Source organism: Tamandua tetradactyla, chromosome 2 (assembly GCF_023851605.1).
Source record: "Tamandua tetradactyla isolate mTamTet1 chromosome 2, mTamTet1.pri, whole genome shotgun sequence".
Classification (NCBI taxonomy): Eukaryota; Metazoa; Chordata; class Mammalia; order Pilosa; family Myrmecophagidae; genus Tamandua; species Tamandua tetradactyla.
This window is the reverse complement of record NC_135328.1, coordinates 169,778,425-169,797,300: the sequence shown is the minus strand read 5'-3', so window position 1 is coordinate 169,797,300 and position 18,876 is coordinate 169,778,425. Positions and strand designations below refer to the sequence as shown.

The 18,876-nt window shown below is 37.5% G+C and overlaps 1 protein-coding gene across 2 annotated transcripts in view; it reads left to right on the top strand.

Moving 5' to 3' along the window:
• ZFYVE9 (zinc finger FYVE-type containing 9) overlaps positions 1-18,876 on the top strand; it is a 270,755-nt gene that overhangs the window by 95,490 nt on the left and 156,389 nt on the right. For both annotated transcript variants that reach the window (XM_077149656.1, XM_077149655.1), the window contains exon 4: positions 2,175-4,282. In XM_077149656.1, coding sequence (XP_077005771.1) covers positions 2,175-4,282 — 2,108 coding nt within the window. The remainder of the gene's footprint in view (positions 1-2,174; positions 4,283-18,876) is intronic.

Below are 18,876 nucleotides of genomic sequence, written 5' to 3'. Positions count from 1 at the left end.
CCTGTTTGAATATTATTAAGTATTCTTGTAAAAGCAGTTTTCTTTTTTATTTCTGGAAACTAATAATAGGAAACATTATTTCTTTTATAAAGATAGCACATGTTATTAAATCCAAAGTCTCTATTAGCTTAAATTTGGTAAATGCAAACACTAAGTCCATTTTCCATAAAATCTAATGTCTTAGGGCCTTTACTCTCTGGCTTTTCTACTTATTTTCTCCATTTCCTTATAGTAATTTCTCAACCCAAATTGATTGTTCTCTCAAATTGCTGTTTGGGACTTTGCTTTTTTTGGTTTTCCCTACTTTAAAATACCGTTTCTTTCCCCATTTAAAAACAATCTTGGAAGCTTAGCTCAGTTCCTCCTGCTTCTGTGAATTTGAGCTTACTACCTCAGCCTAAAAAATATCTTTCTCCTCTGAATTTATTTTCTAAAATCACATAATAGAGTACAAATACTTATAGTACCCTGTATGTCAATTAGCAGTTCATCTTGTATCTACATCTTATTCTCCCAACTAGTTGATGTACTTCTTGGAGGCTAGAGCTGTCATTTAATATTCATGTTCCTCAAACCCAGTGCTTTTCCTAAGGTAGCTCACCATATATTGTATACTTACATGTCCTAGGTATTATGCAAAGCAAGGGCTTATGTTGAAAAGAAATAGTTTCTACTGTCAATCTAAGTGGGTGAAGAGACAGGTAACCCAGCCAATATGTAGTAACTGCTTTAATAGAGATATGAACAAGGAACCACAGGAGCTTTTTTTTAGTTTGATAACCTGCCAGAATGCCATATACTAGAAACAGAATGGCCTTTAAAAAGGAAATTTATTAAGTTACAAGTTTACAGTTCTCAGGCCATGAAAATGTCTAAATTAAGGCAAGGCTAACAAAAATGTCCAAACTAAAGCATCCAGGAAAAGATACCTTGGTTCAAGAAGGTCGATGAAGTTCAGAGTTTCTTTCCCAGCTGGAAAGGAACGTGGCAACTTCAGCCAGCTTTTTCTCCAGGCTTCTTCAGTGGCTTCCCCAGGGCCATTTTTTCTATGCATTTCCAAAGGTCTCTGATTATGTGGGCTTTATTGGTTCTGTGGGTGCTAAAGCTTTTTCCAAAGTGGTTCCCTCTTAAAGGGCTCCAGTAAACAATCTCACCTTGAATGGGTGGAGACGCATCTCCACAGAAACCATCTAATCAAAAGTTACCACTCACAGTTGGGTGGGTCACCCGATTCAAAAAGATCCTATCCAGCAATATTGAATGAGCATTAAAGAAGATGGCTTCTTTGGGATACATAATAGCTTCAAACCAGCACAGGAGCATTGAAAATTAATCTTACTGCTGATGAGAATATAAGTTCAGGATCATGATTATCAGAGTTACTATACAAAGAAAGTCAGGAAACCCAATAAGCGCATCATTTCTCTCATTTACTTAAACATTCACAATATTCTGTTGTGATGAACAGAATTTTACATACTGCAGCTAACTCTTTTTCATTACTGTTATGGACAAATTTCAATTACGTGCAAAGTAAACAATAGTATAATAAGTCCCAGTATACCCATTAACCAGTTTCAACAATGATGGACATTCTACCATTTTTGTTTCATTTATATCTCCATCCTCTCTGCACTTTAACGCTGTTATCTTTTTGTACTTTTTAGGCAAAATACACATACTTTAAAATATAGAAATCTTTATAGTTTTGACAAAAGGGTATATCCATGTAACCTATACCCCAATCACGATCTAGATTGTAGAGCATTACATCTTCACAGAAAATTCCTTTATTTTTCTTTCTACTTAATTACTACCTCCTCATCACTGTTTGCTTTTTTTTTTTTTCCTCCTTAGATTACTCCTTGCCTCATCTTACACCCAGTCAATCTGAGGGCATCTTCTCCAGTATAGCCTGCAGGCCACTTTAATTATATTACTATACTGAAGTATAGAATTCTCTTGTTTGAAATTTGCTGGGACACTACCATTTGATCTTGTTCAATAGAGTTATAACATATTTGCAGGTTAAAGTCTTAAATATATTTTTTTACTCCTACCCATCAATTAGAAACCTTTATACTTTCACAGTATGGTTAGAAATGTAGTTGATAACAGTCTAAGAGCTTTTCCGTTGTTGCCAGCAAACTTATGGTAATTATTTATTTTTTCAGATGAAACAGTTTCTTCTACTTTATTGGATACAAAGTGGCATAAGATTCTAGATCCGCCTTCTCACCAACTGTCGTTTAATCCTGCATTGGCCAGTGTGAATGAACCAGCAGTTTCTAATGAGTCACAGCCACAACTGAAAGCCTTCTCCCTGGCTCATTCAGCTCCTCTTACTACAGAAGGAGAGGACCATTGTGCTAATGGACAGGGGGATAGCCTAAATCCAGAGATTGCCACAATGTGGATTGATGAAAATGCTGTTGCAGAAGATCAGTTAATTAAGAGAAACTGTAATCGGGATGATCAGTGCAATGCAGTTGAAGTGGGAGAGAAGAAATGTGGAAATCTATCTTGTCTGCCAGATGAGAAAAATGTTCTTGTTGTAGCCGTCATGCATAACTGTGATAAAAGGACATTACAAAGTGATTTGCAGGATTGTAACAATTTTAATAGTCAGTCCCTCATGGATGCTTTTAGCTGTTCACTGGATAATGAAAACAGACAAGCTGATCAGTTTAGTTTTAGTATAAATGGGTCCACTGAAAAAGATAAAAACTTAGAGAAACAAATGGATCCATTGAATAGACCGAATACAGAGGAAGATGCTGTTAACCATCTATGTACTACTTCATCTGATAATCTAGCCAGTGTCTGCTCTCTTTCACAATTAAAGGATGATGGAAATATAGATAGAGACCTTCCCATGTCTACAGTTACAAATTTAACAGTTGATACCATGATCTCATCCCAGGGAACAGATGACAGTCCTATTATTAAAAAGCAAGAGAACTATACACCAGAAGAGGCCCTCACTGGCAAAACCAGCTCTCCTAGGATCGTTCTAGGGAATCCAATCTCCTTTTCCCATTTGAGTGAGGGGATTTTGATAAAAAAAGAGTCAGCACAAGAGAGAACAATGGAAGAATCTCTCCTGTCTGGTTTACCTTTGCTTCTTAAACAAGACATGCCTAATGGATCTGGAAGGGAAGTTAACCATGAACAGTTTTCAGATTGCCTTGTGCCCGGTGAAGTTAGGGCTGATGAAAATGAAGATTGTGAACATGTAGAAATTCTTGGCACTACAGAATTTCTTAATATAACAGAGCAAGTCTCTGACTCTCGAAAGCTGACTCATTGGAAATTGACTAAACTAAATGAGCTGGATAACAGCCAATTAAATGAAGAAAATGAGAAGTTTCTGCAGATGAATCAGCTTGAGGACACTTCAGGTGATAGTAGAAGAGAGTGTGATGGAATGGCAGAAGCAGGTCTAGATTTAAAAGGAACTTGTATGAATGAAAGTGAAGGATATCATTTTTCTACTGGTATGGAAACACCAGCAGCAAATTCTCTATCTAATGGTTGTGATTCCTATGGAATGCAGAGCCCAGTTGTTGCTTTTGTTCCAAAGACTTTACCCTCCAAAGAAGATTCAGTAACAGAAGAAAAGGAAATAGAAGAGAGCAAATCAGAATGTTACTCAAATATTTATGAACAGAGAGGAAATGAAGCTACAGAAGGGAGTGGACTCCTTTCAAATAGTGCAGGTGACCTAATGAAGAAAAATTATTTGCACAATTTCTGTAGTCAAGTTCCATCAGTACTTGGGCAATCTTCTCCCCAAATAGGAGCAAACCTGCAACCCATCAGTGTTCCTTTTGGTGGTGCAAGACCCAAGCAACCTTCTAATCTTAAACTTCAAATTCCAAAGCCATTATCAGACCATTTGCAAAACGACGTTCCTGCAAACAGTGGAAATAATATTAAAAACAAAAATGATATTCTTGGGAAAGCAAAATTAGGGGACAACTCAGCAAACAATGTTTGTAATGCCTCTTTAGGAAACATATCTATTGCTGACACAAATGGGGAACATCTAGAAAGTTATGAGGCTGGGATCTCCAGTAGACCATGTCTTACATTAGCTCCAGATAGCCCAGATAATGATCTCAGAGCTGGTCAGTTTGGAATTTCTGCCAGAAAGCCATTTACTACTCTGGGAGAGGTTGCTCCAGTATGGGTACCAGATTCTCAGGCTCCAAACTGCATGAAATGTGAAGCCAGATTTACATTCACTAAAAGGAGGCATCATTGCAGAGCATGTGGGAAGGTAAGTTGCGTGTATCATCTCAGATATCTGACATGCCCTTTTGTAATGCTCAATGAGAAATTAATAAAGGCAATATATGGTAAGCATACTTCTAGTTGAGATGACGTTTTAAAAATAATGTATATATAATATAAAACTTGAAAACCAGTTCTAGTAAATTTCTTAATAAAAAAAGAATGTTCCGATTCTTAGAGTTTATGTAATTTTTTTGTTGCCAAGATTTAAGCTGAATCTGTTTTCATAATGAGATGAGAATTGAGGAAGTGTTAACTTGGTGGTTTCTATATTGATAGACACTTGGTTATGGAATAGATTGAAATAAGGAAGTTAGTCTTCTTTTGGTATAGGAAATATTTACGATTAACTTCACATTTTTTAATTCTTGAGAAATTGAATATTATACTTAGAATCTACCCAGTTTTTTCCCTAGCAGTTTTAGAACTTTTCACACACATACACACATACACAGACACACTTGGATTTCATCCCACATAATTCTGAAACAAAATAGAATTGGGGATTCTACTCAACCAAGGTGGTGGCATAGATGCTTCAGGTGCTGTTCCCCTTCAGAATCTTTGAACACTAGCAAAAAATGGCAGAGCCATTTTCCTCAGAACTCTGGAAGAGTTAAAGGGTTGCAGTAACTGGGTGAGTGCTGAATCAAGAAAACACAGCTTTGAAAAATGGCATGAATGGAAATGACTCCCAGGAATAAGCCTGGCCTTGGCACCATGGGATTAACAATACCTTCTTGACCAAAAGGGGGAAAATAAATGTATCAAAATAAGGTCAGAGTGTTCAGATAGAGTTGAAAAGCTATTCTGGAGGCTGTTCTTATCCAAGCTTTAGGTTGATACCGTTAATTACCACAGTTTGCTGAACCTCAACCAAAACCATTCCTGTTCCTAAAGAACACCTCGGGCTTTATCTGATACTCTACTAAAATTTCATGTACTGTGATTACTTTCCAGAAACCTACAACCTCCAGATAGGTTCCCAGACTAGATAAGTCCAGAAACGCAGAGGGGCCAGCCTCTCCAAGAACATCAACTGGTTCCATCCCTCTATCCCATATCATCGGCACCCCTTTCCAATGTGAAAGCCCAAGTACCCCTAAAGATTGAGAGAAAGATCAAAGGAGAAGGTGGAGTTATAACAGAGAAGATAGGATTTAATGGATGAGTATGACTGCTGAATCATTGTATTGATATTTCATTCAGTCTCCAGTGCCTTGGAGCAGCTAGAAGGAAAAATCTAAAATTGTGGAATAACCCATACCAAACTCTGAAATATGTTGTATAACTACTTGTTATGACATTGAAATTTATTGCTCTTTTATACATATATTTGTTGTATGTTAACATAAACTCTTCTGTAGTTTGCACTCTCAGAACTTGTTCTGCAATCAGAAGCAGCTTGAAGACACCCAAAGCAGTATAAGAAACAATTAAGTCAAAGTGCCTTGGGGCAAAGGATTACCTGCTTTAAGTCACACAATATATCACCCATGAGTGGGGTCTGTTTCATAGTGAGTAGAGTGGGCATTCATATTCCTGTTTTGGGGGAAACTCCTAAGGCTATGAGCAAATACAAGCCCAGGACCAGAAGCAGGCTCAGAAAAGACTGAGAGAACTATGCACTTCACATTCTTTTCTGACTGATCTACTTCATAGGAAGGCTAAACATTGAAGGAGAATACCAGCATATGCAGAGGTGATTTGCAATGACAGTGAAAGGTATTTTTTGCATTGGTTTATTTTGCTTCTGGTATTCAAGAAATTTCTGCCATATTACTAGCTGGAATCAGATTTAAGGAAGAGACAGCTCAAGGACAAAGTCCTAGGGCTAACATGTTAAAATATGAAAGTCTGAAGTGTGGAACAAAAGATTATAAGAAAAGGAGAAAATAACAGCCCATCCAAAGGCACAAGATAAAAATTCAGAAACTGTCAGTGAAGAAGACCAGACTTTGGAGGTACTGGACAAAGACTTTTTTAAAAAGGCCTTAATATGCTCAAAGAGATAAAAGAAAACATGGAGAAAGAACTAAAAGAATATGAGGAAAACAGTTAATGAACAACATGAGAATCTCAATAGATAGAAAATTTAAAAAGGAACCAGACATGAATGAGTAGTTTCTTAAGATGTGACCCGCCATGGAAGCAAGAAGCTGAAAGCAGCAAAACTTGGAAGAGAAGAGAGAGACAAACAGACTCTGCCATATGCCTTGTCATATGACAGAGGAGTCCAGGATCATAGGCAGCTGGTCTTCAGGAAGTAGGTATCATCCTGATGCTGCCTTGATTTGGACAGTTTAATGGCCTCAGAACTGTAAATTTGTTGCTAATAAATTCCCATTACTAAAAGCAAAAAAAAAGGAGGTGGGGGATTGATGAGCTACTGAAGAACAGCATAACAAATGAAAAATTCACTAGAGAATTTCAACAGCAGATTGGAGCTGGCAGAAGAAAGAATCAATGAACTCAAAGTCAAGACAATTGACATGATTCAGACTGAGGAGCAGAAAGAAAAATGAATGAAAAAAGTGAACAGAGTCTAAGATATCTGTGGGACAATCAAGTGTAACAGCAAACACAAAAAAAGGGACGTAATCAAAGAAATACTGGTAGAAAACTTCCCAAACTTAATGAAAGATAAGAATATGCACATTTATGAATCTTAATGAACTGTAAATGAGTTAAACTCGAAGCGAAGCATACCCACACATATAGTAGTTAAATTGTCTAATGCCAAGGACAGGGAGAGAGTTTTGATAGTTGCAAGAGAAAAGCAATGTGTTATATACAAAGGAGTCACAGTAAGATTAAGTGATGAGTTCTCATCAGAACCATTGAGGAAAGAAGGCAGTGGAATGAAATATTTAAAGTGATGAAGGAGAACGTTGCCACAAATTTATATTTGGTAAGACTCATTTTTTTATAAGTAAGGAAGAGCTAAGACATTCCCAGTTAAATGAAAGATGAGGAAGTTTCTTACCACTAGGTGTTTCCTATGAGCAATGCTAAAGGGAGTTCTTCAGACTGAAAGGAAAGGACACTAGACAGTGGTTCAAAGTGATATAAAGAAATAGGGTGCATGGGCAGTTCAGTGGTAGAATGCTTGCCTTCTATGCGGGAGACCCGGGGTTCGATTTCTGGACCATGCGCCGCCCCCCCCCCCCCCCGAAAAGAAAAACTTCTGGTAAAGGTAAACACATGGATATTTTAAAATGTCAGTACTATTTTATTGTATTTTTTTTTTTTTGGTATACAACTCCACTTTTTACATCTTACAGTTTGTAAAAAAACAATGATACATCTATAGTTTTGGATATTTGGTGTATAAGGATATAATTTGTTATAAGTACAAGAAAAAGCTGGGGGACAGGAGGATATAGGTACAGTGTATTTGTATGCTATTGAAGTCAAGTTAGTATGATATCAGATGTGATTTCTACAGATTTAGAATGTTAAATTTAAGCCCCAAGATAACCCTAAACAAAATATATGAAAATATATGTACAGAAGGAAATAAAAAGTTACTCAAAAATGATATGGTACAGAAAATCAAATAAACGTGAAAGTAGGCATTAAGGGAAAAATGGATAGAAAAGGTTTTAAGACTTACAAAGACCAAATAGTAAAATGGCAGAAGAAAATCCTGCAATGTCAGTGGTTACTTTAAATGTAAATGGGAGAAATTGAGTAGACTGGGCTTTCTCTGTTTCTTTGCAGCTCTAGAAGAATTTTATGGCCCTATGTGTTTAAAAGAAAAAAGAAAAGACAGCTGAAAGAAAAGTGTGCTTACATGGTTTTATCTTTGTAAAATTATTACTAAATTTACTGATCAGCTGAGGTCACTTGTGTGGCAAAACTATGCCATTAAACATTTTGAAACATGCCTGAATGAAAGTGCTTTTTCTGAAAATCATCCCAGTTAATCTGGAATGCTGTTTATGAAGGTGTCAGCTAAGTGGACTACATTTAGGATTTTATTGTGCAATTCCTGCTTCCTTTGTGATATGTTTGTCATACTAGTTTCTTTAAGGTTTTTGTTTTAAGGTATTTCTTTAAAATACACATGATCTTTATCATCTGTAGTTAAAAGTAATAGTTTGGGGCAGATGAGGAAGATGGTGGCTTAGTAAGGTGCACGCGTCTTAGTTCCTCCTCCAGAACAACTACTAAATAACCAGAAACAGTACAGAACAGCTCCCAGAGCCACGACAGAGACCAAACACACAGTGTACCCCAGTCTGGAACAGCTGGACCGGCTAAGAGACTCCGCTGCGGTGAGGTCCCCGAGTGGCGCGTGCTTCCCCGGGCAGCGGTGGCTGGCGGCCGGAGCTCCTCCCTCCCTCCTTCCTGGGCCAGCTGGGAGCTTTGAATCAGCGGTTACCCAAGCCACGGCGACCGACTCCCCTCCCCCACGCGTGGCTTCCGGGCCAGCTTGGAGCCTCGGATCAGCGTTTCCCCAAGACGCGGTGGCCGGCGACCAGAGCCTCTCCCACATACGCGGCTTCCCGGGCTGGCTAGGAGCCTCGGATCGGCAGTTCCCCAAGCCGCGGCGGCCGGCGACTGGCGCCCCTCACACACACACGGCTTCCCGGGCTGGTTGGGAGCCTCGGAGCAGCGGTTCCCCAAGCCGCGGTGGCCGGCGACCAGCGCCCCTTGCACATGCGGCTTCCCGGGCTGGCTGGGAGCCTCGGAGCAGCGGTTCCAAAAGCTGCGGTGGCCGGCGACTGGCGCCCCTCGCACATGCGGCTTCCCAGGCTGGCTGGGAGCCTCGGATCAGCAGTTCCCCAAGCCGTGGCGGCCGGCGCCCCTCCCCCACAGCCGACTTCCCGGAGGGAAAGGAAAGAGTCTCAAACAGTAGTAGAGACTGAGCCCAACCTAACACCAATAGTGGCATTAATGAACAACTTCTGGCAACTAAAAATAGGCCCTCAGCTCAGGCGAAACTGATCAAGGTGGAAGTCACCTATTGGGCTAACTGAAAAAGAGGAAAGGGGGTGAAACAGAGCCTTCTGTGGCTGTTTCTACGGAGGATTGGTTTCCTCTGGGCTCAGCACTGGGATTACACAGGTTGCAACTGCCCCGAATGCAGAAACAGGCTGCTCTCAGGGCTCTCTACCACCTGAACCTTCCCTGCGGGAGGGGTGAAATGCAACTCAGGTAGAATCCCTCTCAAGGAATTCAGATCCCAGGACTTCACAGTTTGAAGCCATTAAAACCAACCTACAACCTTTCCTCTGTCTCCACCACACACCCAGCAGCGAGAGTCTTCCGAAGTTATAGGAGCCACAACATCTTTTCCTGGTGGGACCCGAGGACAGACAAGCACCACATACTGGGCAGGATAAGAAAAACAGAGCCCAGAGACTTCACAGGAAAGTCTTTCAACCTGCTGGGTCCCACACTCAGGGAAATCTGATTAAATGCCCAGACGCCAGCAAAAAATAACAAATCACACCAGGAAAATTGAAGATATGGCCCAGTCAAAGGAACAAACCAATAGCTCAAATGAGATACAGGAGCTGAGACAACTAATTCTGAATATACAAACAGAAATGGAAAACCTCTTCAAAAACCAAATCAGTAAATTGAGGGAGGACATGAAGAAGGCATGGGATGAACAAAAAGAAGAAATGGAAAGTCTGAAAAAACAAATCACAGAACTTATGGGAATGAAAGATACAGTAGAAGAGATGAAAAAAACAATGGAAACTTACAATGGTAGATTTCAAGAGACAGAGGTTAGAATTAGTGAACTGGAGGATGGAACATCTGAAATCCAAAAAGGAAGAGAAACTATAGGGAAAAGAATGGAAAAATTTGAGCAGGGGCTCAAGGAATTGAATGATAATATGAAGCGCACAAATATACTTGTTGTGGGTGTCCCAGAAGGAGAAGAGGAGGGAAAAGGAGGAGAAAAACTAATGGAAGAAATTATCACTGGAAATTTCCCAACTCTTATGAAAGACCTAAAATTAAAGATCCAAGAAGTGCAGTGCACCCCTAAGAGAATAGATCCAAATAGGCGTTCTCCAAGACACTTACTAGTTAGAATGTCAGAGGTCAAAGAGAAAGAGAGGATCTTGAAAGCAGCAAGAGGAAAACAACCCATCACATACAAGGGAAACCCAATAAGACTATGTGTTGATCTCTCAGCAGAAACCATGGAAGCAAGAAGAGAGTGGGATGATATATTTAAATTACTAAAAGAGAAAAACTGCCAACCAAGACTTCTATATCCAGCAAAATTGTCCTTCAAAAATGAGGGAGAAATTAAAACATTCTCAGACAAAAAGTCACTGAGAGAATTTGTGACCAAGAGACCAGCTCTGCAAGAAATACTAAAGGGAGCACTAGAGTCAGATACGAAAAGACAGAAGAGAGAGGTATGGAGAAGAGTGTAGAAAGAAGGAAAATCAGATATGATATATATAATACAAAAGGCAAAATGGTAGAGGAAAGTATTACCCAAACAGTAATAACACTAAATGTCAATGGACTGAATTCCCCAATCAAAAGACATAGACTGGCAGAATGGATTAAAAAACAGGATCCTTCTATATGCTGTCTACAGGAAACACATCTTAGACCCAAAGATAAACATAGGTTGAAAGTGGAAGGTTGGGAAAAGATATTTCATGCAAATAACAACCAGAAAAGAGCAGGAGTAGCTATACTAATATCCAACAAATTAGACTTCAAATGTAAAACAGTTAAAAGAGACAAAGAAGGATACTATCTACTAATAAAAGGAACAATTCAACAAGAAGACATAACAATCATAAATATTTATGCACCGAATCAGAATGCCCCAAAATAGGTGAGGAATACACTGCAATCACTGAAAAGGGAAATAGACACATCTACCATAATAGTTGGAGACTTAATTCACCACTCTCATCAATGGACAGAACATCTAGACAGAGGATCAATAAAGAAACTGAGAATTTGAATATTACAATAAATGAGCTAGACTTAACAGACATTTATAGGATATTACACCCCACAACAGCAGGATACACCTTTTTCTCAAGTGCTCATGGATCATTCTCAAAGAGAGACCATATGCTGGGTCACAAAGCAAGTCTCAACAAATTTAAAAAGGTTGAAATCATACACAACACTTTCTCAGATCATAAAGGCATGAAGTTGGAAATCAATAATAGGCAGAGTGCCAGAAAATTCACAAATACGTAGAGGCTCAACAACACACTCTTAAACAACGAGTGGGTCAAAGAAGAAATTGCAAGAGAAATTAGTAAATACCTTGAGGCGAATGAAAATGAAAACACAACATATCAAAACCTATGGGACGCAGCAAAGGCAGTGCTAAGAGGGAAATTTATTGCCCTAAATGCCTATATCAGAAAAGAAGAAAAGGCAAAAGTTCAGGAATTAACTGTCCACTTGGAAGAACTGGAGAAAGAACAGCAAACTAACCCCAAAGCAAGCAAAAGGAAAGAAATAACAAAGATCAGAGCAGAAATAAATGAAATTGAAAACATGAAAACAATAGAGAAAATCAATAAGACCAGAAGTTGGTTCTATGAGAAAATCAACAAGATTGATGGACCCTTAGCAAGATTGACAAAAAGAAGAAGAGAGAGGATGCAAATAAATAAGATCAGAAATGGAAGAGGAGACATAACCACTGACCTCACAGAAATAAAGGACGTAATAACAGGATACTATGAACAACTTTACGCTAATAAATACAACAATGTAGATGAGATGGACAAATTCCTTGAAAGGCATGAACAACCAACTTTGACTCAAGAAGAAATAGATGACCTCAACAAACCAATCATAAGTAAAGAAATTGAATCAGTCATTCAAAAGCTTCCCAAAAAGAAAAGTCCAGGACCAGACGGCTTCACATGTGAATTCTACCAAACATTCCAGAAAGAATTAGTACCAACTCTCCTCAAACTGTTCAAAAAAATTGAAGTGGAGGAAAAGCTACCTAATTCATTCTATGAAGCCAACATCACCCTCATACCAAAACCAGACAAAGATATTACAAAAAAGAAAACTACAGACCAATCTCTCTAATGAATATAGATGCAAAAATCCTCAACAAAATTCTAGCAAATCGAATCCAGCAACACATTAAAAGAATTATACGTCATGACCAAGTAGGATTCATCCCAGGTATGCAAGGATGGTTCAACATAAGAAAATCAATCAATGTAATACACCATATCAGCAAATCAAAGCAGAAAAATCACATGATCATCTCACTTGATGCAGAGAAGGCATTTGACAAGATTCAACATCCTTTCCTGTTGAAAACACTTCAAAGGATAGGAATACAAGGGAACTTCCTTAAAATGATAGAGGGAATATATGAAAAACCCACAGCTAATGTCATCCTCAATGGGGAAAAATTGAAAAATTTCCCCCTAAGATCAGGAACAAGACAAGGATGTCCACTATCACCACTATTATTCAACATTGTGTTGGAGGTTCTAGCCAGAGCAATTAGACAAGAAAAAGAAACACAAGGCATCAAAATTGGAAAGGAAGAAGTAAAACTATCACTGTTTGCAGATAATATGATACTATATGTCGAAAACCCGGAACAATCCACAACAAAACTACTAGAGCTAATAAATGAGTACAGCAGAGTAGCAGGTTACAAGATCAACATTCAAAAATCTATAGTGTTTCTATACACTAGCAATGAACAAGCTGAGGAGGAAATCAAGAAACGAATTCCATTTACAATTGCAACTAAAAGAATAAAATACTTACGATAAATTTAACTAAAGAGACAAAAGACCTATTCAAAGAAAACTGCAAAAAACTGTTAAAAGAAATCACAGAAGACCTAAATAGATGGAAGAGCATACCGTGTTCATGGATTGGAAGACTAAATATAGTTAAGATGTCAATTCTACCTAAATTGATTTACAGATTCAATACAATACCAATCAAAATCCCAACAACTTATTTTTCAGAAATAGAAAAACCAGTAAGCAAATTTATCTGGAAGGGCAGTGTGCCCCGAATTGCTAAAAGTATCTTGAGGAAAAAAAATGAAGCTGGAGGTCTCGCGCTGCTGGACTTTAAGGCATATTATGAAGCCACAGTGGTCAAAACAGCATGGTGTTGGCATAAAGATAGGTATGTCGACCAATGGAATCGAATAGAGTGCTCAGATATAGACCCTCTCATCTATGGACATTTGATCTTTGATAAGGCAGTCAAGCCAACTCACCTGGGACAGAACAGTCTCTTCAATAAATGGTGCCTAGAGAACTGGATATCCATATGCAAAAGAATGAAAGAGGACCCGTATCTTACACCCTATACAAAAGTTAACTCAAAATGGATCAAAGATCTAAACATTAGGTCTAAGACCATAAAACAGTTAGAGGAAAATGTAGAGAGATATCTTATGAATCTTACAATTGGAGGTGGTTTTATGGACCTTAAACCTAAAGCAAGAGCACTGAAGAAAGAAATAAATAAATGGGAGCTCCTCAAAATTAAACACTTTTGTGCATCAAAGAACTTCATCAAGAAAGTAGAAAGACAGCCTACACAATGGGAGACAATATTTGGAAATGACATATCAGATAAAGGTCTAGTATCCAGAATTTATAAAGAGATTGTTCAACTCAACAACAAAAAGACAGCCAACCCAATTACAAAATGGGAAAAAGACTTGAACAGACACCTCTCATAGGAGGAATTACAAATGGCCAAAAGGCACATGAAGAGATGCTCAATGTCCCTGGCCATTAGAGAAATGCAAATCAAAACCACAATGAGATATCATCTCACACACACCAGAATGGCCATTATCAACAAAACAGAAAATGACAAGTGCTGGAGAGGATGTGGAGAAGGGGGCACACTTATCCACTGTTGGTGAGAATGTCAAATGTTGCAACCACTGTGGAAGGCAGTTTGGTGGTTCCTCAAAAAGCTGAATATAGAATTGCCATATGACCCAGCAATACCATTGCTAGGTATCTACTCAAAGGACTTAAGGGCAAAGACACAAACGGACATTTGCACACCAATGTTTATGACAGCATTATTTACAATTGCAAAGAGATGGAAGCAACCAAAATGTCCATCAACAGACAAGTGGCTAAACAAACTGTGGTATATACATACGATGGAATATTATGCAGCTTTAAGACAGAATAAACTTATGAAGCATGTAATAACATGGATGGACGTAGAGAACATTATGCTGAGTGAGTCCAGCCAAAAACTAAAGGACAAATATTGTATGGTCCCACTGATGTGAACCGACATTAGAGAATAAACTTGGAATATGTCATTGGTAACAGAGACCATCAGGAGTTAGAAACAGGGTAAGATAATGGGTAATTGGAGCTGAAGGGATACAGACTGTGCAACCGGACTGGATACAAAAACTCAAAAATGGACAGCACAATACTACCTAATTGTAATGTAATTATGTTAAAACATTGAATGAAGCTGCATTTGAGCTATAGTTTTTCCTTGTTTTTTTGTTTTTTTATGTATTTTTTGTATTTTTATTTTTTTCTGTATATTATCATTTTATGTCTTTTGCTGTTGTCTTGTTATTTCTTTTTCTAAATCGATGCAAATGTACTAAGAAATGATGATCATACATCTATGTGATGATATTAAGAATTACTGATTGCATATGTAGAATGGAATGATTTCTAAATGTTGTGTTATTTTTTTAATTAATAAAAAAAAGTAATAGTTTGATGACATGCATAACATCAAGTGGCATATTGAAAAATGATCTAGATTACTTTTTAACATAGTTGTAGAATGTTTTTATCCTCTTTCAGATACTTGAGAATAAAGAGATTTGTCAGATAATGAGCATTTAAAAATACAATTTTAAAATGTTAAGTTTATGTTGGTATAAAATGGTAAACTCCATTTAGTTTCTAACTCTCTTTGCATTTAACTTGAATTAGTGTTCCACAGTAAAGTCAGAAGTTATTTATAATGACTATATAATAATACTTTTATATTTGAGTCCTATCATGTTTTTAGTTTAAGCGAAAAAAATTAAAGAATTAAAATCACATTGAAAATAAATGTTCAGATTAACAATTGATAATAAAATACATATTTTGATATTGAACAAAGAAGCCCATTACTTTTCATTTAAATAAAGAACATATATCCCAGTTAAAAATCAAATTATATTAGCAGGCTAAAATTAGAAATGGCCTCATCCAGCCCATCTTTATATATCCCCAGTCCAACTCCATAGATTTTTATTAAAAAATTAAGACTTTATTTTTTAGAGTGGAAAAATTGAGCAGAAAGTACAGAGATCATTCACATATTACATCCCCTCCCCACTTTCTCTTATTATTAATATCTTGCATTCTTATAGTACTTTTGTTACAGTTGATGAGCCAATTGTGATATAGTATTATTAACTTAAGTTGATAGTTACATTAGACTCATCTTTGTGCTGTATGAGTCTATGAATTTTAATAAACATCATACATCAACTGTTACAGTAGCATACGGAATAATTTCACTGTCCTCAAATTCCCTTGTGTTCCACCTATTCATCCTTTTCTCCCTCCCCATAAATCCCTAACAGCCAATGATCTTTTACTGCCTGTATAGTTTTGCCTTTTCCAGAATGACAAATATTTGGAATCATACAAATCATACAACTAATCAGACTGGCTTCTTGCACTTATGAATATGCATTTCAGGTTCTTTCCATGTGTTTTCATACTTTTATAGCTTATTTTTTTTTATTGCAGAACAGCATTCCATTGAATGGATGTATCACAGTTTGTTTATTCACTCACCTATTGAGAGGTTTATTGGTTGTTTCCAGGTTTTAGCAATTATAAATAAAGTTGCTGTAAGCATTTGTGCTGATTTTTTGCCAACATAAATTTTGAGCTCATTTGGTAAATATCTTAGAAGCATGATCGCTCCTAAGCGATGGTAAGCCTTTTTTTAGCTTCATAAGAAAATGCTAAACTGTGTCAAAGCAGCTATATGACAGCAATGATTGTGAGTTCCCATGCTCCATATCCTTACTTAGCAGCATTTGGTGTTGTCAGTGTTTTGGTTGTTAGTATTCTGATAGTCGGCTTGTGGTATCTCATTTTAATATGCAGTACTCTAGTGATAGATGATATTGAGCATCTTTTCATAGATGAGGTATCTGTTTAGATCTTTTGCTAATTTTTTTATTAGGGAAGTTGTGAAAAATACAGAAAAATTATGTATAAAATACAGGTGTTCCATATACATCCCAACACCTTGTAATGGTATATCTTTGTTATAATTGATGAAAGCATGTTTTTATAACTCTTCTATTAAATATAGGCCATGGTTTAAATTAGGGTTTATTGTTTGTGTTTTACAGTTCCATGGATACATTTCTTCTTTTTCTTCTTACTGTGAAATATATATACAAAAAGGAATAAATTTCAAAGTACATTTTAACAATTATAGAACAGATTTCAAAGTTTGGTATAGGTTACAGTTCCACAATTTCAGGTTTTTCCTTCTAGCTACTTTAAGACATTGGAGACTAAGAGAAATATCAATATAATGATTCAGTAGTCATACTCAATTGTTACAGCCTAAGTTCTCTCTGTTATAACTTCTCCTTCTCCTATGATCCTTCTCCCAGTCTTTAGGAATATTTGGGTTATACCCACTCTAACTTTTTTCATGTTGAGAAGGGGTGTTGACAATATGGAATAGGGGGATGGAAATGGTTGTTGTTCTTGAGAGACTGGCACCTCTATTTTTCAGGACTAATCTAGCCTAGGAATCATTGAAAGGTTTTAGGTTTCTGAAAAGTGAACTTAGTGTGTGAAGTTTTTTTAGGATCTCAGATAGAGCCCTGGGCATTCTTTTGGGTTAAGAGAAATGATGTTGGTTGGGATTTGGCAAACCATAGCTATTTTAGTAATATCTAGCTGAAGCTTGCATAAGAGTAGCCTTGACTCTGTTTGAACTCTCTTAGCCACTGGTACCTTTTCTTTTCTTTGGTTTTTTTTTTTTTTTTTGGTATGCTGTATGGTAGGGGTCACATTTCATTCTTTTTCCATGTGAGTATCCTGTTACTACAGCACCATTTGTTGAATTTTTGTTTCTTTTTCTTTTTGTTTTTTTTTGTTTGTTTTTGGAAAGTACCTGGGCTGAGAATCGAACCGGGGACTCTCACATGGTAGATGATAATTCTACCTCTGAATTACCCTTGTACCCTTGACACCTTATTTTGTTACATTTCTATTTCCCCTTTTGGTCAGGAAGGCACTGATGATCCTATGGTGCCAGGGCCAAGGTGGTCTCTGAGAGTTATGTCCCATGTGGTCAGGGAGATCACACCCCTGAATGTCATGCCCCATGTAGGGGGAAAGGTAATGATTTTACTTGCAGAATTGGTCTTAGTGAGAGAGAGAGAGGCCACATCTGAGCAACAAAATAGGTTCTCTGGAAGTAACTCTTAGGCATAATTATAGGTAGGCTTAGCTTCTTTGTTACAGAAATAAGTTTCATAAGAGCCAACCTCAAGATCAGAGGCTTGGCCTATTAATTGGGAGTCCCTAGTGTTTGAGAGGGTATCAGGGGTTTCCCAGGTGGGAAAGTTTAATAGTTCCATATTTTTTCTCCAATCCCTCAAGGGACTTTGGCTATACTTTTTAATGATCTGCCCAATATATTCTAGGATGTAGCCAGGTATTAGATCAAGGTATGTAGAATTACCAGCTCTCATTCCCATTCTGGGCTCCGTGTGTTTGGGTTGTTTAAATGAACTATCCAGACAGGTCGAGTTAGATTGTATGCTACAGAGAATTTAGGTTTTATTCAAAATAAAGCTCTCATCCTTTGGTCTCATACAGTAGGTGATGTTCTAAAGTACAGACACTGTTATCCTTTACTGTGTATTCTGATTTCCCTTAGTCCCAACCACATCGGCTTCATTCTTATCTCTAATTGAAGCCTGATCTCTTTTTGTTTTGTTTAATAGTTGTTACATATAACACTGTTGACTTTCAGAAGTGTAGAACTCCAACTCTGAGTCCTAGGTGTTGCACAGGTTACCAAAGTTCCAGGGAAATAACAGGTTATATACATTTAGCACAGCATCTCAGACTCTAGATATAACACTTAAGCTCAGGAATAATTGTGACTGCTATAAGAACTTACAATCTAGGCCCCAATTTTCTTATAGCTGTTGTCTAAAAAACATACGATATCTGTTCTTTTGTTTCTAGTTTATTTTACACAACATAATGTCTTCAAGTTTTCATTCACCTTGTTGCCTGCCTCATGATTTCTTTCCTTTCTGTAGCCGTGCAATGTTCCATCATATATATACACCATAGTTCATCTTTTTCTTCTCTGCCACTGTACCCTTTGGCGAACTCCATTCATTGAACATCATGGATAATGTCTGAAATAAACAATCCATGCCTCATGGTATCCTCAGTTGTACAATCATCATCACTCTCAATTTTAGACACTTTTCATTGCTTTAAAGAGAAAAATAACAGATAAACACATCCTCACTAAAGAGAAAATCCCAAACTCCCCTTAACTCTTGTCCCTCCCCCCCCCCCC